This window comes from Fusarium tjaetaba (assembly GCF_013396195.1).
Source record: "Fusarium tjaetaba strain NRRL 66243 chromosome Unknown NRRL66243_c0000154, whole genome shotgun sequence".
In the NCBI taxonomy this organism is placed as follows: domain Eukaryota; kingdom Fungi; phylum Ascomycota; class Sordariomycetes; order Hypocreales; family Nectriaceae; genus Fusarium; species Fusarium tjaetaba.
The window spans coordinates 198856-222809 of NW_023501350.1; the positions used below are offsets into that span (position 1 = coordinate 198856).

Below are 23954 nucleotides of genomic sequence, written 5' to 3' on the forward strand. Positions count from 1 at the left end.
TGATCGGCATCAACATTGTTGTAGGTAGATTATTGGGTGGAGGTACGAGCTAATTGACTAGAATCCTGGAACTCAGCTGCCAAAGTTAGACATTCTTTTCCTCTTAGGAAATGGACATCGGTTTATGATAAGGCGCCAAGGTTGAGGGGTAAAAAGACCCGGACCTCACATAAAGGCAAAGAGAAAAGTAATACATTGTAGCCGATGCTCAGGAAAGAGATCAAGAACAATTGAAATTGAAATGCGAACCAATCTCTCACGCAATGGTGATACGTCGTTGAGGCAAGTATAACAAACCAAGGTATATCAGTGAAAAATACACAATGTAAATAACGACTGACCAAATTAGATCGAATCTATCTTGATAGTTAATATAAACAAATACATGTCATGAACCAGTGTAACCGTTGATTTGCCTGTATCCAAGTCTGTGGGAATCGAGAACTGGCCTGGATCGACATCCTCACGAGGAATCCATAATACTCTCCTAGAACCCTTCATGAGCCACGCTTCGGATTTAGAGCAGGATAGTCTGAGGTAACGCGGGTCCCAGTGATCTTCTGCGTTCACTGTTGGTATATCCTCGAAACAACTGCCCTCAGAGCTCCAGTCCTGAGAACCATCATTATGAGAACCGAGTTCCAGGTCGCATCCGAGAACTCCAAAACCCGTATTGAGTAGCTTAGGGGTTAAGAAGTTCAAAGTTAGAGGGAATTTATTCAGATAGTAACTCCGAATCCAGGTGCCATCTTTCGCATTTCCAGTTGCTATAAAGTTCTTGTATGAATGCAGTGCAGAGATCGCAAGTATATCACTAGAAGAGAGCGAAACGTACGAAATGTATAGAGGATGCGGTTCGGATCGTAGAACTTCTAAGTCAAACCACTGGGTTTTCTTGCCGTTCACGATGTCCCATATCACTGCTTCCTCATTATTTACGGCCCCAGCGATCCGGCCGTCCGCTGTAATGGTTGACACGGGCTCATTAAGACGGATTGGATTAGATACCTCCCGCAAGCATCTGCCTGACTTTAGATCCCAGAACTTGATCCTTTTACTGCGAGATATGATCTGCTCTCGTCCCCAAAACTGTATGGTCAAATCGCAATCCGAAACGTGTTTAAAAGGCAGGTGAAGATGTTTCCCAATCCGTCGCTCGCGATAGTAGAGGCCTCTATCGTGGTCAAAATTAAAAATATCAATGGCACCACGGTCGGTGAGGACAGCAAAGTAGTCGTCTTGGCCAAATACGAGTGACTCGAATCTGTAATACGACCTCCGGGGCGTGTTTTGAAGTGTCTTGGGGAGATAGAGAAATCTGCCATCGACTGCTATGCTCAACATGTCGAAGTTTCCATTGTCACTGATGACAGCGACCTTGCCCTTTGGCGATGTGATGAATGTGTCGACTATGCTGGTAGACTGATGGGTCGTAGGTTCTGAATGGCTCAGGATTGTGTCTAGGCTCCAGATCTTGAGGGTGGTGCCCTTTTTAAACCCAAGCGAAGCAAGTTGGCGATTCTTCCCATAGCATATTGCCTCGGTATGACCCCCCTGCAGATGCGCTATCAGTCTCTTCGCTTTGATATCCCATATTTCGATGCCGAAGTTGCCACAAAAGGCTACTGAACCGTCTCCTATCCATGTTGCATCATGTACATACTTGTGCTGGTCGAATCGCCCAATCTTCTGCTCAGTTATGGATGACCCCCACGAGTACAATAGGAACTCTCCTTTGTTTTGGAACACAGCACAGCATGTCCGATCACGGCTAACCGTGGCAGCGTCAGGAGGTCGTTTATACTCCAGCGACATTAGCTTCGAAATTTGATGTCTCGTATCGAGACCCCAAATGGAGATGTCGATCTCGCTTAGAATTAAGAGAGCCTGTGGATGGGAAGCAGTATTTATCCAAGCAATGTATTCAGCATCGGACCGTGGACTCATAGGGCAGCTGTCAATTTTTGTTTCGGTTGCTATATTCCAAATATCGACGTCGTGGAATTCTGATATTAATGCAAGTAACTGTCCGTCTGGAGAGACCGATAGAGACCTTGGATAGCTAAAGCTAGCAATTGGAAAGGATTTACTGCATTCCCCATTAGGTAGACGCAAGATGGAGATTTTCGGTATATCTCCTGGGTCGCTAGATAATATGACGAATGAATCTCCACTTGAATGGAATGTAAATCCGTGTAGGTCTCTACCAGGAGTATCAGTGGACTTGATAAGCTCACCGGTGGAAGCGTCGATCAAGAGTATGCTCTCGCTGCTGTCTATTGTTGCAATCTCTCGACCATCGGGTGAAAATTCACATATGCTCGAGGACAAACTTGCTATATCTGGAATAGTCTGAAGGCAGGCATCCCATTGTTGGAAGTACGGGGAGAGTACATCTATGGAGGTGCTGATTTCCTGGTTAAAGCATTCCTTGATTTTGCTGAGTTTGGGAGTGAATATTAAAGCCGAGTCATAGAGCTGAAGTGGCGCAGCATCCATGATGGCTCTGTGCGTGTGAACGAAACGGACAGCGTCTTGGACAAGAAGCCTTAATTCGTCAGAAACTCTGCCTTCCCGTAGCATGGTTAATCGCTAATTTAATAGTAACGAGATATCACTACCTACCAATTTATCTTCCAGTCTCTGCATTGCCCTGATTGCATCCGAGGTACACCGCAAAAGACTCATAGCCTCAAGCCAGTAGAGGTACTTCGTCCCCAAGAATTTGGTTATCATATCATAACACAAGCTGCTTGGGAGTTGATTGTCGGTCAGAAGCCATGCACAGAAGTGATCAACCCAGTAGATACAAGCATATCCAACAATAGTTAGAGGAGCACTCGGCAAAATATCCATCTCATCGATCAAGACACAACTGTCTTTGAATTCATAGAGATTTCGATGGAGCCGATGGTGCATGGCCTTCATGCTGCAGTTGAAGATGGAGTAATGTTGTTGCCCTATACCTGCAGGTAGGACCTTGGGTGTATTGCGCAAGAAGTCGTTGACCGACTGATGAACAGTGTAAACCTTATGGTCTCTTATGGTCAAGAGGGAGCCACAAGATGTAACGAGGTTTGATAGAGTTTTCTTGTCTTCAACCCACTCGGTAAGAATCTCATCAGCTGCGGCTAGCTCTTGAAGATTCAGGGGCCTTGACGCAACGGCTATCACAGAAAGGATAGCTCTACACCATTCCATATCTCTATCGTTGATGTCGCTGATCATCCGTTGGTATAGCTCGTTTAATCCAGCTGGGAAGCGCTGAAGGATGCCAGAACTGTGGTAGTGTTTAACACCGGGCTTCCCCAGCTCTTGACACACCAAAGCAACCCAAAGAAATGTGTCATTCGCGTTTTCAAGAAGGTGTTGACGAATCCGGGCTCGAGTAGACTCATTGAAAGTTGAATTGAGCTTAGTGACCTTCCAACTAACGAACTTGGCGACAGCATTTGATATTGAGGCGTGGTTAAGTTCCAAGTGGAGTCGAACTTGTCTTTGCGCTGTATCAAGCTGTGATTCTATCTCAGGCCAGTTGCGGCTAGAGATGACCCATTTAGTTTTGCAAGAGACTGAACTCTGGCTAATGTAGCTGATAAGCTTCTCGCGCTCCTGAGTGCACTCGTCCAAAGCATCAATAATGATGATACAATCCGCAGATACGTCATCTTCGAGGATGGCCGTAAGAATTCCGGATATCGCTTGCCAAGCGTTATGATTGCTGAAAATGCTTTTACCAGCTTCATCATATTCCTTGCGAACGTGGGAGATCAAAGCCGGTCGTTTGCGAACGATGGACCAAATAAGACTGCGAAGCACATATGATGCAGTTCGCAGAAGAGGCTGTGCGGCTTGGCAGAAGAAATAAAAGATACTGTCATCTGACGTTTTCTCTAACTCTGTAATAAGCCCAACTAAAAGCATTGTCTTGCCCTTTCCAGGGTCGCCCTTGATCCATAGTAAACGAGAATGCGGGTCATCGCGCCATTGGATGAAGTTTTCGTTGTCCAAGATCCAGCTGTAGCAGTCATTCAGCAGACCTCCTTTGTCGTCTTCGATACGTTGCTTATCGGCGACAGGGTCAGTGACATAAAGATCTTTTAGGCAGGAGTCATTTTTGCCCTATGTCTTCGTCAGATATCATACAACTACACAGTGCTATCGCATCTTTCGAGATTACTAACATCTGTGTCGTAGATATTATTAGTCTGCTGGGCAATTTGAATGTGACCGGCATTTACAGCCTTTTGTATGTGAATCGCGTCACTCATCATGAGTGACGAAGGCCAGTTGTCATGTTTGGAAAGAGAATTGGGTCTACAAAGTCCAGAAAGAATGGGGAAGCACGTAAGAAACGCTTCAAAAGTACCCATTTCTTACCGTTGGGTTCGAATCACATCAGGCACATGTCTGACCATAGTGCCAAGCCTGACACGTCCTCTTTAAGGCTGACCATACCACATCACAAACCACCTGCACTTCGCTCAACTCGCCGTTTCTTGGGCTTGATTTGCTGCCGAAAGCAGGGTGCAGCAGAATGGAGGGGGCGTTATGGAGGGGGCGTTGACCAACCAAGACCACTCATCCTCATCCTCGCCTTCTTTCTGTCAAGCCATGGCGCTAACCAATACCCCCAACAGCGGACAGACCTGTTGCATTTGCAAAGACTTGAAGCTCGGCCTCAGGGGGCAAGAAAACACCAGACTTTAATATAGGGTGTTATTATAAACTAAGTAAAAAGTCCCCTAAACTAAGACTAGATTTACCTAAATTTTTTTATCACTTAGGGTTAAGCTTCTAAGTTTTCTTTCCTCCCCTAGCTAGGTTAAGTATTTAGGCATTAACGCTCGCTCCTCGGTGTTTTTCTCACCAGGCTGGCCGCTGGGCATTGATCGATTGATAGTCTAAGCTCATGACACCTCGGACAAACATGTCAAGCTGACACGCGGAAATGACCTGATGGACTGGTTTTCTACAAGGAGATAATTAAACAATTTTACAAATATGCCGTAGGCAGAGCCACTAGAGATGGTTCACTTGACTGCTAATACTGATGCTGCCATTAGCGACATTTACAGCTTTCCCAAGTATATTGATAATTCGGTTTCCCTAAAATGATTATCAGAATCGAGATACAGCAACCTACAAAAGGCTTACCTGTGATTGGGATGCCCCTGGTGGTATCATGGCTTTTCGAATTGCCGCCACAACAGTAGCATAGCCTTCAGCCTCCTTCGTCTCGAACTTGCAGATATCAATGTGATCAGCGCGAATAGGTGCAGCATCGCCACATCCATGAAGTTGAGCTGATTCAGGTTCGACGATCTAAATGCGCCAATCTCAGTATCTGTTCCATGGCTAGGATGAGGCTTGAATGGGAGGTACCATACCTGAACTAATCCTAGACCCCAGCTTGTCTTCAGAGTCTCGTAGAAGAAAGAGGCTTCAATTCGGTGATCGATGTCTTTAGAGGATCTGCGCTTATTGAGAACCTGCGAGAATGCTCTCGTGAGCTCACCTAGGCGCTCAGAATCAACACCAAGAAGCTTCAGAGTTTGCCGCTGGGTGTCGACCTTGAAAAGTTGAAGAACTCTGCGAACAGCTTCAGCGGGCTTGGCCGCTGATGATCCTCTAAATGGCGTTCCCAAGAATACCATCCCACGGGTATTCCAGGCGATCGACCCTTCTACCGAGTTTTCGGGTTTATGCTCCCCGTCAACCAGAATCTGAGCAGCGACAAGACCGCCGAGACTATGAGCAACAAAGATAATTGGTCGGTCGACCTATCACACGTCCCAGTATTAGCATTTCGGTACTCGATAACAAAAATCGTGATTCGGCTGATCACTAACGGTTTGCGTGCTTAATCGCTCTGCTGCCAGTTTCGCGCACACGTCCTCGGCATCACCATGTATCTCCGTCTTGGAAGGACCTGAGCGGCCGGTACTGGTAATATTGGTGTCATAACCAAAGAGAAAGATGCGAGATGCCGGAATGTCGTCGGGCAATAGATCTTTAGGCCAGACGACTCCATTCTTTGTCCACGCCTTTTCTCGGTCTCCCCGCAATCCATGTAAAAAGACAATGCTACGACTTTGTGTGAGCTGAGTGACGTGGTAACAACAAGTAAACTTACTCAGCTTGGGCATTCTCTCCATTATATACTTCTAGCAGACCGTATTGAGCCATCATGAGGATAGCTGCAACCTGGCCTTTGGTTAAGTTCAGTTCAATCTTGTTGGTAGGTTTCAGGGCCTTCTTCAATGAATTATCCAAGAAAGATATACAACGGTGGCTCAAGCGCATAGCCCAACTTCTGTGGATGGCTACTGACAGACTCCCTCAGTTTCGAAGTCACTACTTCAAAGATATCTACCTTAGGCATCAAAGGCCCATGTGAGAGCCTGATGCAGGACACCGGGTGAAAAACTACTCAGGTGACGGACGCTTACTGCAGGTGGCTTATAGCAAAACCCCACTTGTGCAACCACAGTTTGTATCAAAATGATTGTTGATTTGATAAGCCACATTCAATTCTCCCCGCTCGGTGAGGTAGATCTAGGCATTGTTCAGGTAGCCAAGGTGCCTGATTGAAACCGCGAAACGCCTGCACTTTTAGCCGCTTACTAGATACAAGCAGTAAGACGCCACTTCGTCCTGTTGGCGCAGGCTTGATTGCGAGAACCGAAGGTGTCTATGATCAGCTGCACTAACCGGAGTCTCAAAGTACTCCTATATCACAAGTTTCTATTGTACTCTTCCTTCTGAAGAAAGATTATGCTAGGCTGGAAGGATACCCCCAATCACTGCCTCTCAAGGATGTATGCCAGGCGGGCTGATCTTTGCTAAATGGATTCAACATTGTCAGATTGGCTTTTCAAATCCCCACAATAGACGGACGCTAGCAGGGGGAGGGAGGAAAACTTGAGAGCTTTATCCTAAGGGATGAAAAGGCTTAGGGAATTTAATCTAAGTTTAGGTAAGTCTTTGTTAAATTTATTTAGGTACCCTCTTCTAAAGTCTCATGTTCTCTTAGTCCCTGGGGGCTAGATAAAAAGTGCATTCAGCCGCACTTCCCCGCCCCCAGTATTAACTCTGATGCCTACTGTTCTCCCCCCAGGCCTCACTACCCCGCCACGACGAGCACTCAGTCAAGGATGTCATTTGTCGACATTAGATGGGATTATGCCATTGTTTACCCTTTTAGATGACGCTACACATTTGTGCAATGAATGATTGCACTTGCACAGCACACAGTCGATATCGTGGTTACGATTAAAAAGATACGAGATAATAGTATTCCTAGGCCTGAGAAAAGCATGTTTATATAAAGTCTTGCTTCTCTAAGCCTTGCTTAGTATTCATCCCAGGACAAGAGAAACTCTCTCAAGATCTAGTCTTTCCCACTCTAATGCTATCACTTCGCCACTTGCAACTCGATATGCAACACCATCCTTCCACTCAACCCAGAGCACAAGATATAAATCCTCCTTGAAAATGGGTAGTCGTGTCTCCCAATGTTCTCGATACCACGTCATAGAACATCTTCTCAATCTGCAAACCGCCACTATATCAACCTGTAGCCCCTTCTCACCTCCAGTCACCTTCTCTGGGAAGCGATCCCTTGTTTCCTTGTTATGCAGGTGAAGTTTTCCGATATACTTTCCAAGTCGATCGCAAAGTTTTGCTTCATTGTCCCACAGGAAGTATAGCTTATCGGAGTCCTGCTGATATCCTGACAGTCTGGCTTGGAGTGTCTTGCAGAATAGATATGGGGTTTGCTCAGGCATGAAGGGAGGTGTTGACTCCTGAATCTCGTTCACGGGGAAAGGATAATACCAGTACAAAGGCCTCCCATAGTAGTCAAGCATAGATCCATGCTGGAAGAGGTATTTGCCGCAGCCATCGGGGTAAATCTGAGGCTCATTCCCTGGTGCTAGCACACGCTTCCACCCTGGTGGCAGAGGTTTGGTGAAATCCTTATATCCCTCACGTTTCTCGAACCAAGTCGGCCGAATTCTTCGCCTTCGGTCCTGAGGATCCGCTGGTGACCTACTTGTGTACCACTCAGTGATAGGAAATGCTTCTTCAACATGTTCCTCTTCACATGAGTAGTTACTGCCAACTCGAATTCCTGTCTGGCCACGGTCGTGGACAGAGCCTTTCCAGCCTAGCCAAGACCATGAAGGAAGATCAGAGTACTCAAAACGACTTTCTATAGGTCTTCTTGATGCGATACGACGCTGTAGGCCCTCCGTACCCCATGCTCGCCAACAGAGACTATGCTCGAAGAACATCTCCGGAATCCCATACAGGAATCCACCTTCAAAGGAGCGACTGAAAACTGATAGTAGACCAGACAGAGCCGGAAGACTATCTTCCTCAAAGGTCAAAGACCTCTGGTTATATTCGAGAAAATAACGGGAAAGAGATGAGTCATCCGGGAATCCAGCCATGACAATATTGGACTGAGGATGCAACTCATCATCAATTTCAGTAAACAAGGTGAGCTCCTCATGCCAAAGGCTACATGAGCATACCCAGTGGGCTTCGTGGTCATAGAAGATAATCTTTCTCTTGGCCATCGCATATTCCTGACAGGTCCAGCCTCTCTGATAATAGGTCCCAAGCCGAGTTGGAAAGAATGTCATCGAGTCCAGGGAAAAAGTGTTCCGAAGAATGAGCTTCTCCTCCCCAAAAGGAATTACAGTCTGATTTAGCCCTCGGGGGTCGGATATGCCATTGAGACCAGATATCCCAGACGCAGAGTCACCGTCTGCGGCGACGATGGTGACAATTGCATTGGCGTAGATGGCCCCCATCGACTTCAACTGCTCGGAAGCAGCCTTGGGATCGTGATGAGTGACACAGAGCGCATCAGCCCACAGGTACTGTTCGTCAATGGCTGAGGTTAGGTACATGGCATGACGAATGATGGGGGACGCAAAGTCTGAGAACTCGCAAGTGGCCAAAGCGAAAGGCTTTTGTAACTCGTTGAAGGCGGTCGAAGTAATTACAGGTGGACTATTGCTCCCATAGGTGTAGCTTATTGCGACGTAGTCAACGGGTTCGTGACCTGGGACAATGCACTGCTGCTGCACATCGACTAGCCAAGCAGGGCGGGTTGGCCATACTTTGAGAGGGTTTTCGCATTTGGCACCATGGGATGAGATGCACCTGTTTTTCCATCTCTTAATAGTCTCAACATCAACCCAGTCTGCATCGATGATACGCCCATTGCCCGGATGTCCGGGCACATCATCCTTCTTCGCCAACAACAAACTCCAAAGATAGCCAACTTTATTCAACAACTGGCTGATTTCTACACTGGAGCCTTTCCGTGGTTTTTGAAATTCAACGATGCTATTATCATTAAAGCTTTCGCCGTGAGGTCCTTGAGAGACGACATAGTCATTGAACTTCTCGAGTAGGACTTTGTGGTTTGGACACGTGGTTGAAAGCGCTTCGTCGGAACGTCCAAGATTTATGTGAGACGCATGTTCGACGTCTGAGAACTGGACCCAAATAGCCTTGCAGGTTGGGCAACTGGATGCCCATTGCGGAGTGCTACCTGAAGATGCTGTAGCCATGGTCTAGCTATCTGAGATAAAGAGAAATAACATTGAAATAAAAACAACTGGTCTCATTGCATACCCTACCGTGCTGAGTGGCTGTGCCGCTCTCGAAGGTCAAATGTCATATGATTTGATGAGGGGTAACTGTGTATGCATGGTAAGCGCAGATAAGCTGCTACCGCTTTCCTATCAGGTCTCCACCCGACACAATATTATAAATAACAGTAGGATCTTCACTTTACATGAGTTCCGACCTAAATGTCTTGACAACTTAACTACTCATAATAAAAGGCCTATAGAGTAGAATTTATTTCAGGCTTTGTGACGCTTTGGACTTTACTTTTCTTTTCCGGGCATGGTATGTAGAGTTTTGCTATAGATATTAAGGGCTGATCTTCAGTCAATCACGGCATTGCCGCGTTTTGCCGGGACAAATTATGGCCTCTGCGAACCCTAGGTAGTCTCTGTTACTACCGGTAGATTCAAGTAGACATCAGACTTAAACTTCTTATTTATACAAGACCGTGCCCACTAGGAAACATTTAGTCAGCGGCACGGCCGGTATTTCTAACAGCAGCAGAGTATTGTATTCTCTTCTACCGGAATGTAACCTACATATTAGAGTCTATAAACGTGTTACAGTAGCATTCAACTCAAATCCCGATGCTTCCGACACACTGGTGGCGTCAGTTGAATACTCAGGCATAGCATATCACCACAAGTTTAGTACATACTTACTGCGCCATTATCGAGATAGATTCTTGGTAATTAAAGCGCAGCTACCCTTCCGTTAGGTCTGATTGAATTTCTCCGAAATACAAGGAACACCGACGTCAAAAGAATAATCAGATCGTTAACATGGATCTCACGAAGAAGCCAATCCCCAAAAGCATCTTGATCTTTGGCGCTGCTGGCCACATTGGCCAACCGCTAGCTAAATTCCTCACACGAGAAGCCCCTGGTATCCAACTCTCCCTCGTCGCAAGAAACCCCGAAAAGCAGAAAGGGCTAGAGAGCAAATTCCCCAACGCCCGGGTTCTGGCAGCTGACTACGAGGATCCATCTTCACTCACCGCTGCTGTAAAGGGTATGGAAGGCGTTTTCGTCATATCATCCAGCGGCATGTTGGAGACTAGTGCCATGACGAACCTCACTAGTGCCCTCAAGGGAGATGGCTCTGCGGTTCATGTCATCCGCTTTCTCGGGATATTCCCCGAGTTCAACCCCCACCGCGTTCCTGCGAATTTAGGGCCCGGCAGTCTGCCTGTTGAACATCCGATTGCGAAGCGTATCTTGGATGAAAGCGGCCTTCCAGTTACTTACATCAACTCCGGGGCTTCTTTCATCGATAATTTGTGGCTGCAAATGCAGCCCGTCCACTTGCACAAGAAGTTTATATGGCCGGAGCATCGTGTGCCATTCATTGACCCACGCGACGTTGCAGAGGTTGCCGGGCGTTTGTTCGTCTCAGACAATGCTAAGCATATAGGTGCATTTCACACCATGAATAACGGCCATGACTGGCTGACCTTCGAAGAAGTGGCGGGAATTCTCAGCGAAGAGCTGGGTGAGCCAATCACCTTTGACGGGAGCTACGAGGGCTTCATGGAGTTCTGGGGTCCTAGGATGGGAAAGAAGGCGGAGCGACTGTGGAATTTTTTCAAGTTTGAAGAGGCTAACGAGGAACAATGGGCTTTAAATAATTTCGTTGAGAGGATTCTGGGGAGGAAGCCGACCACAGTTAGAGGCTGGATAGTGGAGCACAAGGACAGCCTTTTAAATGCTGACCATAACGTCTCGTGGGCAAAGTAGAATGAACGCTCAATAGAGTGTAGTAAATTCTGCTCTGGGCGCGGTTCGAATGATAATGAATAAAGATATTTATAAAATTAACTTACCCACCTGCGCATCCGATATAGGGCTAATATAAGTAGGTTCCGTTCTTGGTGAAGGCAAAAGACCAAGTCTACTGTCTGAACAAATATAGAGATAAGCCTCAGCAATACATATTTATCTCTGAAATAGTAGCATGCTTTCGGATTCTATGGTGCAATGAATCTTTCCGGGTTTGGTTCTGCCGAGCCCCCTCTGTCTGAGAAGTATTCATCTGGATACCAACGGGGAATCTGCAAAAGAAAGGAAGAGTTGATATCGATCCAGATGATGATTCGTCGCAACAATCCATTCAGACCAAGTGAATCCAGACCCTTCCTTTGCTCAATCATATCATACAGCCCCTGCATGTGTATTTGATATGATTCGACACCTCCATGCATCGCCTCAAAGCTAGCCATCTTTGCAACGGCACCAATAAGTGCGTCGCTTGTGTCATCATGTGTTGCCATCAGTGCATTGATTGAAGAGATGGCCTTTAGCCTTAGTTGGAGGATATGGCTCGGTGAAATCGGTGTACCGGAGACCGATGACCTGTTGGCAGCGGAGAGTAAGAGGATGGTGTGAAAGGGGGCCTCGTCGGAGAGTACCAGGGGGAACCAGCTTGTACGGAGAAGACCTTTGTTTCCGGGTTGGTCCAACTCAGGTATATCCACTGCCATATGCACGAGATCTGTGGCAAGTTAGTCGGTTCTGAATGTGTACGACGTGAAGACACTCACAGTGGTCCACAAGACCAGGGACCTGCGGATTCCAAGGACCAGGATACGTTCTGAAAGGATCGACCCGGCCACCACCGAGCTGCCTTTCAACAGGTGGTAGCTGCAGACATAGTTGATTGGGATCTTGGCTGACACATTCGAATATGATTTTCTGTTCCTTGTCCCGTCTACGTCGTACCTTCGCGTATCCCGGTTTGGTATAAGCTTTCCAGCCCCGCCTTGAAACATGTGACCGGACACTCGAATCCGCTTTCAGCAAATGAGGCTGATCGGCGATGACGAATTTAAAGTCTGCGTGCCGTTGAGGGGTGCATTGGAATACTGTGAAGCGAGACATGTGTGTTATGATCAAATGGTGAGGTGCGATAAAGGGCAACGATGGATGAGAGAAAGTGGTGAAAGCTGACGTCAGGGGGAACCTATACCTAAATAGGGAAATGCATCACGGCTCAATAGTGCGTGTTAAGGTTTGGAACTCAGCTGCCAAGTGGCGTGACAGGGGCTGATCAATACGCCATATGTTTTAGTGTCAAAGCGGCATGGCCTGCGCTATCGACAGGTACCTCAATCTACCACTGGTACACTTGCATTGGAGAGTATCTTTGATACCAATAATGCGCTTGGGTCTCGTTTTTACAGAAACTTTTGTACTGAGCTTCCGGATCTACAACGGGATTCCAAGGGAGCGCTATACTCAATTCCGTAAATGCATATGCTCAGCAAGTGCTGATGTCGACTTACGCCGACGGAGAGCGGCACTCGAGCCTGATTGTCTATATATACATGAAGACCTTTGCTCGAAACGGCCAGTACAGAAAACCCTCTCTCACCTACAATTCACATCCTACAAACGCCCTCATCCTTATCAAAATGTCTCTCGAAGGAAAAGTCGTCCTCATCACTGGCGGAGCCAAGAACCTCGGCGCTGAAATCGCCCTATCCCTCGCCAGCACGGGCGCCAAGCTAGCTCTGCACTACAACTCACCGTCTACAAAGGACAATGCCGACACTTTAGCAAAGACAATCAGCCAGTCATTTCCCAAAGTGAAATATGCATTTTATCAAGGTGATCTCACCACCAAAACCGCAGTTGACAAACTCTTCGAATCGGTGCTCAAGGACTTTGGCAAAGTTGATATTGTGATCAACACAATTGGAAAAGTGCTTAAGAAACCTATCGCTGAGATATCAGAGGCAGAGTACGACAGCATGTTTGAGTGAGTCTCCTCTCTCCTAGCTCAATATTTACTCTTGCTAACCATGACTACAGTGTCAACTCTAAGTCGGCTTTCCTGATTCTCCAAGCTGGCGCAAAGCACGTCGAAGACGGCGGAAAGATCATCACCATCGTCACAGCTCTTCTCGCTGCGTTCACCGGTTTCTACACCTCATACGCCGGATCCAAAGCTCCCGTTGAGCACTTCACCCGCGGCGTTGCCAAAGAGCTCATGGGCCGCCGAATCAGCGTCAATGCTGTCGCGCCTGGACCCATGGATACACGTAAGTGGCCCTTGTAGTTGCTACGACATGTGCTGATAATGATGTGTGATCTAGCTTTCTTCTATCCTCAGGAGGCTGATGATGCTGTCGCCTTTCACAAGAGTCAAGCGCTGGAGGGCCGATTGACGGATGTTAAGGATATTGCTCCTCTTGTTAAATTCCTTGTTACCGAGGGGGGATGGATCACGGGCCAGACCATCTTTGCTAATGGCGGTTATACTACTCGCTGAGTACTTTATGTCTATTGATAGTGTATCTCAACTGAAACAAAATTATCGAGTGTTCATTATACCATGGTCAGGCTGGCAGTCGACATTCCTGTTCGGGAAATTTTGTTTACAACCATGCTCAATCCACTCCGCTCTACTTCCTTGTAGCCAAGACCGGCTGAAACTCTAATCGTCTTCCATCTGCCCAATCAAACAGAAGGTGAAACGCTTCTTTACTAAACTTCAAGGTTTGCGGTAAGCTTGTTCTTCCCTTTGGATATCTTCTCGTCTGTTGTTTCTTAAATTCCCCTGGTCACATCTCACACACCTGCCCACTAGTAAACCCCAGGGAACCGGAATCTACCCATATATTCGGCTCCAAGCTTATATATAGAGCAGTTCACCCACATATCTATGTAAGAAGCATCTTCTTCTCAGCATTCATTCTTCTCTTGGCTGGTCCATCCATTTCCAAACATCTCACTTCCCTTCATTTGTTTTAACCCCAAAGCACCAAGAAACACATACTTCAACATGCTCGCCAACAGCATCTGCCTCATTGGTTTCGCCGCCGTCGCCATGGCTGCGCCCCAGTTTAACAGAGATCCCAATAACAACTGCGACCGAACGGCACAGATGGCGCGCGTCGAGGATCTCCGCAACAAGGGCCTCACGTGTAATGAGGCTGCTCAGGAAACTTTTGTATGCTCTGATGGCCTTGGCGGCGACTGGTCAGTATATCTACGCGCGTGCTGTACTGTATACTTGAGGACGACAACTAATCCCGTTTCGCACAGTTCTATTAATATCTTCGGTGAAGGAAACTGCTTGATTTAGATAATCTATCTGTAGCAAAAGTAGTCCAATTTTGATAATCAAGATGTCTTCAGGAATAGACAGTTCAGTCTCGATCCACCATTTGCAGCATGCCTTTTGGTGATTTCTTCAATATGACTTTCCATTGCTGCCTTTGGTGGGTCCTTGTACGATTCTTGTATCGCATGACCTTGAAAAAGCCACGGATTCGATCTAGCCACCTCAAGGGTACTAATAAAAGTCTTTCACGAAACGAGGCCTGTTCTTTGACTCAAGAAATAATTTGTGCACCGCCTTTTATCTCATCTGAGTTGACATATTTTCTATCTTTACTTGACCTTTATCCTAGTTGACCTGTATCAATTTTTATCCAGGAGTCAATGTGGTCACATTACTAACAAAGACTTCATTCATGGAAGCAAAAAAACTCTTCAGTGCTTCTGCAGCAGTCATTCCGCGTCAAGTATTTTAAAAAGTCTTTAACATCTGCCGCGGACCTTCTTAGGGTTAGCGTAGCACTTCCCCTCTCCATCAGCACAGTCGTAACCCTCCTCGGCGATCTTCCTGCAGGCATCCTCCCACTGATCACCAGCGATTTTGTCTTCAGTAGTAGCTTGAGCACACTACTCACAAGTCAGTATAGATCCTATTCATTAGATAGATGTCTACTTACACGACCAGACGTCTCATTGTAGGCTGCACCTCCCCACTGCACAATCCGTTAGCACATATGATATTAAGTGAGCGCTAGCTTCGATTGCTTACCTCGTATCCTTGATCGTTGTACTCTGTGCATGCAGCGGCTGTCAATCGCCAGTTATAGCTATCGCCATTGTGGCAGGCACAGTTATCGTGGAGTTTAGCTGTCCTTTGGTCTTGTCAGACACCGTATTTCGACGATCGGATTGGTATACTTACACGGCAGTGACGAGCAGGAAAGCGCTGAAGATCTTGGCAAACATGATGAAATATGCTACTAATTGAAGAGGTGAATATTATTGATTAATCGCAGTCGCAAATAATTGGATGTATAAAATGAGTGGCTGGTGGCAAAAGAGTGTCGAAGGTCCAAAATTGGTAAAGACTGTTGGTGATGGATGGCAACCCATCGACTATCAACGGACGTGCAAACACTTATATCACCCTATCTCAGGGATCGTACGTCTATCCCCTCAGCTGAACAAGTTTGTCCGAGCTTTTCCCATCAATGCAACGTCACTAATATCCAGTACCGGCACTTTTACGAATATTATGCTAACCTGAAACAATACCAAGAGCCCCCCAAAAGATCAGCGCCATCACCCACGAAGTAACGAACCATAACGATATTCCCGCGGGCAAATATTCCAGAAGCTTGCTTGTCATCGTCGGCAATTCCGATGAAGATAGGGATGAAACCAGTCATAAACTCTATTTCCCACTGTCGGTGCGAGAAATAGGAGAAGTTCATGACGCAGCCGAGCACTTGAAACCTCGGGATACGATTTTCCGTGTGGAGAACTCGCCTTACTGGGCCAGAGTTGCATTTCTCGCGTGCATTGACTATAGGGTCCTTGTGTCATATCTGAATTTACACATTGCCTTTTTGAGTCATGAATGGCCCATGGGGAGTCGAGACGAACTGGGTCTGTGATAGAGGAGATGGATGGGTTAAAAGATCAATGCGCCCCGGCTTGATGAGATTAGCTTTAGCAGCATCGAGCTTCGTTATCATTCGTTTGTGCATTCACTCGCTCTTTACGGTCTTTACCAAATCATTCATTCATCGTGTCGTTCTGATTTAGCTTTGTTGCCTAATACTCGCACTTAATCACAAGTTCCCCATCATGATCCCCTCCACGCTTCTTGCGCTTATTAGCCTTGTCTCCGTCACCCAAGCCGCAGCTGCCCCCAAGATTCTATCTTCCGACGATGTCATCGTTCTCAAGACCGATGGCACTTCCCAAATCATGAAAGCCGCTGACCTCGAACGTCTCGAGACTGCCCCCGCAATCACCACCAATACCCCCACCAAGCGCAACATCAACCGTCGTGGCTGCGAAAGCACTGAAGTCCAAGTCCTATCCGAAAAAGAATTCCTCAACTGGGATGTCGCCATGTCCCCCGTCATAAGCAGCCTCGACGGCTCCAAGGCTACCGTCAGCGTGACTTCCGGCTTCACCATCGCCAATTCTCTCAAAGTCGGCGCTAGCTTCAGCATTCCCCTCATGGATATTCTCACTACTGCGCTGAGCATTGACTACACTGAGACCTGGACTTCGAGCCAGCAGCAGTCACTGTCATTTCAAGTTCCGGAGAATCATCACGGTCTTATTGTTAGCCAGCCTTATGTCCGACGTGTTCAGGGAAATGTTCTTGATGGATGCGGTGATGATATTGAGAAGACCGAGTTTACGTCGGATTCGTATGAGAGTCAGACTTATGGGGATCTGGAGTGGGTCAAGGGTATTATTCGTCTCTGCAGCAGCGAAACCTATCCTATTCCCTTCTGCAACGGTGAGGGTGAACACAAATAAGACTCTCAAGTCTTGGTCTTTGGTCTGGTGCGGCGCAGGGTGGTAGAGCGCCTATCGCAGGATCAAGCTCAAACGCATAATAATTCACATAATTGATTCGGTTTAGAGACTCCTGTGAACTCAAATCTTTCTGTTAAAAATGAAATCATTATATGTTTTGCATCTAATCCTCTCTGTTGAAAAGACTGAGATCCAATGGAAGTCTTTCGCCCATCCAGATCGCCCTCTCCAAATGATCCCTCTTCATCGAGGCCCAGCGATTCACGCCCTTTTCGGGAATAACGTTTGGATGCACGAGCGCCGACAGTGGTCCTCTCCAGATAGCTAGCCACGCCACGAATGCCCCAAACTGAGCGGGCGTGAAGACGTTGGCTTCAAACATGGCAATCGGATGAGGGCCAATCGGCCCCTCCCAGAATTTATAGATTCGGAGTTCTGGGACTAAAGTCACTCGCATTAGCTACGGGCCGAAGTAGTTGATTCAATTAGCTCACATTCTCTTCGGATGCGTTCCCACAGTTCTTTGGCGTACTTGGTCTGCGTTTCGTTGGTTTGGAGGTAGTAGATATGAATGTCACTGATACCTGTCAGCTTGTCACGTGCCCTCCAAGGATTGATCTGACTTACAAGCCACCTCGTCGGCCATTGTCCAAAGGATCGATGAACTTCTCATATGCTTCGCTGAGCTTCCCTGACTGAGGATTTACATAGCTCTTCCCATCTTCTGCCTTCTCGTCTGGCAATGGTGGGGCATTCTCGTACCCGGTCAAGGGAGAGGGATATTTGAAGACTGAAGCGTCGCCCATGACTGTAACTAATCAAGATAAGATAGCAAGGTTTTAAATTGATAAACAGCTAGTAGTTGACAAGGTTTCACGATGTTACTGTGAAGCGAAAGTCTCTTTGTTCTTGGGGGCCAGATGCGGGGGATCTATTTAAAGTAGGTTGTTAGTTGCGTGACTGTCGCTATTAATAAGCTGCGTGAGTCAGCAGCTGGAGCACAAGCGGGATCGCCCGACGCGCGCGCTAATTACCCTACACTTTTGTGTTTTCAGGAGAACCATTTGGAACGAACGACGAATCACTCAAAAAGTATAGATGAGGGATGTTCTAGAAATAACTTTGAACCGTTACTTATGTTTTGTGACCTGAGGCCATCTTGGGATACGCAGCTTGGCAACATTTTACCGAATGCCTGGCTATAGCATCTTTGAAAATTTCGTACTTGGAATATTTCGCTCGACTCACTACTTGATCCAATTTTACGCAAAACTCGCCGAACAAATCTAACCTCAACGGATTAACCAAGAGACCCGTGTCCTGCTCTGAACTTAAAGTTTCAACAGTATCTAATTACTGTCCTCCTGATTTCGACATGACATCATAGCAAGATAAGTGATTCAGAGCTTTGTGAACAGTGAGGTGAAATGGGCAAGCATTCAGTAACTATGCCGAGCTATTAGTAACAATACAACATTAAACGAGGTCGTGATAATAGTCAGAGAAACTAGAATCAAGTTGAATTACTGGTATATTAACGGTGCCCTTGATAAGAGTCTTCTTCATTCAAGTATGTCCACTCTGTTGATGATAAAAAACTATATACAGGAAATTTAGATAACACGCTTACGGGCAACATGGCAATCATTGCACTTTCTTCACATTTACACCAAAGCTCAAGGTGTCGGAGCAGCAACCTCCGCCTGGTCAACAATCAGATCAACAGGCGTCTGGTTGACACCCGTAAACCCATCACCAACAATATACACCATCCCAACATCACCCGCCATACTAAAATGACTCAAAGTATCCGTCGTCGCAGCGCAAGTCTGCTCACCACCACCTTGCTGGATACAGCTCAGCACCGGAACACTGCACTGCAGGGCAGATCCTTCAGTAGGGACCTGACAGTCCAGGAACACGACGCCCTTGTTGGGATTCTCATTGGCGCTGGTACACGGGGAGAGGTAGGCCTTGGTGGTGTCGCTGTTCTGGAACGTTGCACAGAGGGACACGGAGCCGGATTTGATTTGGCCTGTGGTGGCATCAAAATTGTAGTGCTGCGCGGGGAGGGTGATGCCTGAGCCGAGGTAGAGGAGGCCGCCGATGAGGTTGTCGGATTTGAGGTTGCGGTTGGCTGCGGGGCCAGAGCCGGCGATGATAGCGAAGGTGGTGATAACAGGTGGGGCGTCGGATGTAGTGGTTGTTGCTTCGGCGGTGGTTGTATCGGCTGTGGTCTCGGTGGAGGAGAAATCGGTTGTAGCAGCGGAAGTCTCTGTTGTGAAGAGTGTTGTTGAGTCGGCGGACGTGGTGGTCAAAGCGAGAGTGGTTGACAGATCAATGGTAATTGAATCCGCAGCAGTTGAAGTCGCGGTGTCAGTTACCAAAGACTCGGCTGAAGTTGAGGTCTCAGTGAAAGTAGATTCAACAGAGGTAGACACAGTGGGCTCAACGACACTCGATGTCAAAGTCGAAGAGGTTACGACCGAAGCTGTACAATTCCAAATTAGCGTATCCTCTTTGCCAGATCCTTTACACAATCGTACCTGACGTAACCGGCTTGCATGGGCTGGCAGCCACGCCAACGAGGCCAATGGCCAGAGACAAAAGGGCGCGTGTATACATAGCTAACGAAAGACTAAAGTTGGAATTGAGACACCGAAGGAGGAAAAATCAGGGACAATACGCAAATGGGCACTGCAATGTCTTTATGGCGTCGGGGCTTGGCGCTTGTCGTCTCTAGCGCACTGTCAATAGTGAACTATCGATCTCAGCTGCACGCTAACACGTTTAGTTCAGGGACTGTTGAGAGGAAATGCAGGGGAAATTTGTCCGTCTTTCAATAGCGTCTTCTGACTTTGCGGTTTACGAGCATCCAATTTCCTCTTGCATGATCAGCATTTGGGATGGGTTAAAATGCATCGAGCCCGACTTCAACAACTTGTGATCTGAAGCGCACCCGTGCCCCCGTCTTCAAGTAAACCCACGACATTAGCTTGAGCCATATTTTTCTGCAAGTAAAAAGGCACAGTGTCGCGCCAACTTCCAAAGAACCAGCTTTTCGGGGCATCGTTGAGTGTACACGCCCAGAAGTAACACTGCAGCCATGCGACGCGCTCGCCGAGTTTGACGCTTGCTATAAAGTCATCGGTTAAGGATGCCGGCCACTAGATTGTATGCCCCCGAGTTCGCGGGTGGCACTGGGTATCCATTATCCATTCTTTTAAAGACGATATACTTTGCTGTTGGTGTGCTCCCAGCTGGTTACCGTAGATACACTGGGCAGTGATTGCTCTATCAAGCTCCCGTATACGCTGTCCCGTTGCAGATTGAGCCCATGGGTTCTCGAGCTCGGATACATCCCGCAGGCGCTCCCCCAATTGCTGTCGCCGTATGAATTATGCTGCTATCGACTCTAAGAGCTTGGCGGTGCTGCGCAGAGTCGTGGGAGCATTTACCAAAGGTTGAGGCGTCTGGTCTATAATGCCTCTGATCTCCAAGATGATAATCGCCATTGTGAACATGACGGTCGGGATCCAGCTTAGATTGCCCACCGTAGCCACATGACGCCGAGAATCATTCGTCGCGGCTATGTGGTGCAGATATCCATCCATGTAATCTTCCCTCCGAACGGATGATGTCATGGCGCGTGAGCGAAGTATAGAAAGTGCACGAAAAGCGTGCTTTACGCTTCCGGACGTGTGCAGCGAGAATAAGGCTGATGTTGAACATATTCGAGTTTGCCTACAGAAGCAAGACTCTGCAAATGTACTTTAGCGTCCCGCCTGGGAGCAATCGAACTATTCAGCATGCCGAAACGAACGCTAAACTTTTTATCAGCACGGAGTTCCGTTGATTGCCGGCACCGATTCTGTCGGTCAACTGGCTGTGGGTGATCAGCTTTGGTTCCCTGGGGCCTCAGCTTGCACTTTGAGTTGCAAAACGTTGCCAGCGTTGTCGCCCCCCGAAGCCATAAATTCTGCAACCAGAGATGCTGCCAAGTGGCATAGGATGGCGGATCGCGGCTCTATCCAGGTGGAGAAGAGAGTTGATCTAGTCGTGTTGAGCAAGGATGCTCTAGCTGATATCGCGAATACACTCAGCATCGACAGGATCTGGGCCTTTGGCGAACCCCTTGCACTCGTTGCGCAAACAATTAACTCAAGCATGACGAATCCTGCATTTACTCCTATTAAAGTAGAGTAGCTCTGTTACAAAGCCACTGTAGCAAGAGATGGAAGGAGTTTTGTTATAGTCTTCAGATAGCATTTCGGTATTGGTGTGTTTTGGCAAGTAAATATATATTGGGAAATAGTACCATCTTTTCCGCCTGTAAACTCAATCTCACGATCAATGGATCAGATGTCTGTTGTGTTAACCTAATATGCTGTAGGAAGGGTCAAAAACAAGAGACAAATTACGAAGATCAAAAGACAGCCTGCAGCGGGCCATGATTGGCACGAATCGAAACAAGGGCCAACGGCAGCTTGACAAAGCCTTAAACTCTAGCAAACATAACCAAACACAAGCCGAGCTGTATAAAGTCCCGAATTTTGTATGCCCTGCCGCAACAGAGGATCGACTTGTGCCCAGGCAAAAAGTAGAAAGAGGAATGCTGTACTCTGGATTGTAACAGATGATATATTAGAAAATATGTGTGTATGCCCGAAGCATCCTAGGCACCGGGGTCTATAAATATGTACTGTAAATGTCTGAGACATGATGTGATCAGTTGTCACCGTCAACATCATAGGGAAACAACCATCCGTTCTCGTCGTTATACTCATCCTTATGAGTAGTTCCATGCAGAAACTCATACCTCTCCATATCAAATTCATCGTCGCCGGCCTCTCCATTAATGATCCTTCCAATTCTATGACCAATTTCACGACCCTCGGTATAGCCACCATGGACAAAGCCAAAGAACTCAGTTGAACAAGCCTCGCCTGAAAACCAGAGGCGTTCCACATTTGCACGTATATTTTGGTGCTTCTCGAGAGTCATGCCTACAGGCCAGTTGCTATATGATCCGTACGCCCAGCTAGACAGGTTATGTTAGTTACAGACGCGTCAGGGGTTATTGATCAACTTACGGTTCGGTGCTCCAGCGAGGGTAAGTGAATGCTGTAGGTTTGTGGACCTTCTTGTCAGGGTACATGGACTGCAAAACCTCCACGACTTGCGCCTCAGTTTCCTCATCTGTTTGTCTCTCGACTTGGTAGGCCTGTTCGCCCGTGACCGTCGCGAAGATGATGTTAGATCCCTCGAGGAAACCTTTGCCATTGAGCGGTTGAAATAGTGGATAACGTCCACGCTCAATAGGATCGGCATAGAGCTGATACTGGGCATCGGTATCCCAGAATGACTCGTTGAATTGCATGAAGATCTTGGTGTATGTACCCATTGCAAATTGATCGATAGCGCTCTGTTTCCAATGCGGCAACTTGGGTTTGAACTCGACGACATCCTTCTGCAATACGCCAAGTGAAAATGTACAGATAGCATAGCTAGCTTCGATGCAGCCGCCATCATTGGTCGTAACCTTGACACCCTTCTTGTTATACTCAATACTCTCAACGGTAGTCTTGAGGAGGAGTCGTGGGTCGTTCTCCTTGAGGAAAGTTTTAGCTTCCTGCTTCAGAAAATAGTTATAACCGCGCTGGTCGATAACTAAGTTACTGACATCGCTGAAATAACCAAAGGTAGCGTTATCTCCAGCGACGCCAAAAACAAGACCGCTCTCGTCAGGCGTCCAGGCAGCCTCAAAGTCCCATCCCCACCAATCTGCTGCCTGTGCGTACATATCGTTCTTATCCGGTCTCCAGCCTCCAGTACGAAGACCAGCTCGAGCAGACAAGTCCTGCAGGTTGTCCAGCAAAATCTCACCAGACTCGCCCGACGCATTCTCAAAAGCTTCATCTAGCTCGGCAATTTTGTCGGTCCAATTCTTGGCGCCCTCGTGGTCGAACGTCAAGAGGGCATCGTAATCGGCATAAGTCGTCTTCAGACCGTGCTTCTGCGCCAATTTCCAGATGGGATTCTCGTGTGTCTCGAGCGACCCGATGCCTTCGACCCAATTGGCACCTAGCTCGATGGTGTACGGCTTGCCGGTTTTGGCATTTCGGCCGAATTGCTGGCTTCGTAGACGACCTCCGATGTAGTCATTATGCTCGACGATAAGGAAGTCGGTGATTTTGGCTTGGGTCAGGTTCTGGGCTGCGGCGATACCAGCAACGCCAGCTCCGAGAATTGCAACCTTGGTCTTTTTGCAGGTTCCTTTATCTCGAGGGGCTGCGTCGGCCGCGGTGAATAAAGCTGTAAGGACAGTCAGAAGCTGTGCTGGTGATTGCTTCATGTTAGCGGCTTTTGGTAACGAGAGTATCCAGGATCAGCATTTGTGAGAGCTAGAAGAAGGGTGTTTGTTTTTATACGAAGTCACCATGAGAGTAATTAAACTATCGCTCGCTCAACCGCGGCGAGCATACGTAGTCTGCAATGATTGACTAGCCTCGTTCGCCCAACTTCTGCCAGTGGAGCCGCGGAACTCCCCGCCCGAATGTTGGCCCGGGGAGACCATTGTCGATCAGATGGAGCAAAACATCCGCATCTCTAGCCGTAGTCTGGCGGGCTCTTCTCCCCTGGAATTATTGACCTTCAAATATCGTAAGCTGTTGGTTCTGTAGAGTCCGTTAGTTCGTCGGTGCTATTGCCTAGCTAAGTAGG

General features: G+C 47.5%; 10 protein-coding genes across 10 annotated transcripts; 4 read left to right on the forward strand and 6 right to left on the reverse strand.

Annotated features, from left to right (window-relative positions):
* Positions 1-345: 345 nt before the first annotated feature.
* On the reverse strand, positions 346-9590 carry FTJAE_7630 (het-E-1 heterokaryon incompatibility protein; the record flags this gene model as incomplete). Its single annotated transcript, XM_037354366.1, has 9 exons — positions 346-2006; positions 2208-2570; positions 2622-4097; positions 4650-4704; positions 5158-5325; positions 5391-5783; positions 5853-6087; positions 6137-6212; positions 7595-9590. 9 exons carry the CDS (start codon positions 9588-9590, stop codon positions 346-348), a joined length of 6423 nt encoding a protein of 2140 aa, XP_037205350.1.
* An 843-nt stretch (positions 9591-10433) lies between these two features.
* Positions 10434-11387, forward strand: FTJAE_7631 (uncharacterized protein; the record flags this gene model as incomplete). Its single annotated transcript, XM_037354367.1, has 1 exon — positions 10434-11387. One exon carries the CDS (start codon positions 10434-10436, stop codon positions 11385-11387), a length of 954 nt encoding a protein of 317 aa, XP_037205351.1.
* A 230-nt stretch (positions 11388-11617) lies between these two features.
* On the reverse strand, positions 11618-12527 carry FTJAE_7632 (fungal specific transcription factor factor domain protein; the record flags this gene model as incomplete). Its single annotated transcript, XM_037354368.1, has 2 exons — positions 11618-12141; positions 12191-12527. 2 exons carry the CDS (start codon positions 12525-12527, stop codon positions 11618-11620), a joined length of 861 nt encoding a protein of 286 aa, XP_037205352.1.
* Positions 12528-13060: 533 nt separating this feature from the next.
* On the forward strand, positions 13061-13920 carry FTJAE_7633 (alcohol dehydrogenase; the record flags this gene model as incomplete). Its single annotated transcript, XM_037354369.1, has 3 exons — positions 13061-13407; positions 13461-13690; positions 13745-13920. The coding sequence occupies 3 exons, from the start codon at positions 13061-13063 to the stop codon at positions 13918-13920; spliced, it is 753 nt and encodes a 250-aa protein (XP_037205353.1).
* A 513-nt stretch (positions 13921-14433) lies between these two features.
* Positions 14434-14736, forward strand: FTJAE_7634 (uncharacterized protein; the record flags this gene model as incomplete). The annotated part of the gene is made up of 2 exons (XM_037354370.1): positions 14434-14630; positions 14697-14736. The coding sequence occupies 2 exons, from the start codon at positions 14434-14436 to the stop codon at positions 14734-14736; spliced, it is 237 nt and encodes a 78-aa protein (XP_037205354.1).
* Positions 14737-15194: 458 nt separating this feature from the next.
* FTJAE_7635 (uncharacterized protein) lies at positions 15195-15677 on the reverse strand (the record flags this gene model as incomplete). The annotated part of the gene is made up of 4 exons (XM_037354371.1): positions 15195-15338; positions 15389-15424; positions 15481-15583; positions 15634-15677. 4 exons carry the CDS (start codon positions 15675-15677, stop codon positions 15195-15197), a joined length of 327 nt encoding a protein of 108 aa, XP_037205355.1.
* Positions 15678-16541: 864 nt separating this feature from the next.
* Positions 16542-17231, forward strand: FTJAE_7636 (uncharacterized protein; the record flags this gene model as incomplete). The annotated part of the gene is made up of 1 exon (XM_037354372.1): positions 16542-17231. One exon carries the CDS (start codon positions 16542-16544, stop codon positions 17229-17231), a length of 690 nt encoding a protein of 229 aa, XP_037205356.1.
* A 163-nt stretch (positions 17232-17394) lies between these two features.
* On the reverse strand, positions 17395-18037 carry FTJAE_7637 (DOPA 4 5-dioxygenase; the record flags this gene model as incomplete). The annotated part of the gene is made up of 3 exons (XM_037354373.1): positions 17395-17672; positions 17726-17808; positions 17859-18037. 3 exons carry the CDS (start codon positions 18035-18037, stop codon positions 17395-17397), a joined length of 540 nt encoding a protein of 179 aa, XP_037205357.1.
* An 870-nt stretch (positions 18038-18907) lies between these two features.
* Positions 18908-19856, reverse strand: FTJAE_7638 (uncharacterized protein; the record flags this gene model as incomplete). The annotated part of the gene is made up of 2 exons (XM_037354374.1): positions 18908-19722; positions 19778-19856. 2 exons carry the CDS (start codon positions 19854-19856, stop codon positions 18908-18910), a joined length of 894 nt encoding a protein of 297 aa, XP_037205358.1.
* Positions 19857-21959: 2103 nt separating this feature from the next.
* FTJAE_7639 (n1-acetylpolyamine oxidase) lies at positions 21960-23586 on the reverse strand (the record flags this gene model as incomplete). The annotated part of the gene is made up of 2 exons (XM_037354375.1): positions 21960-22272; positions 22325-23586. 2 exons carry the CDS (start codon positions 23584-23586, stop codon positions 21960-21962), a joined length of 1575 nt encoding a protein of 524 aa, XP_037205359.1.
* Between the last annotated feature and the right edge of the window lie 368 nt (positions 23587-23954).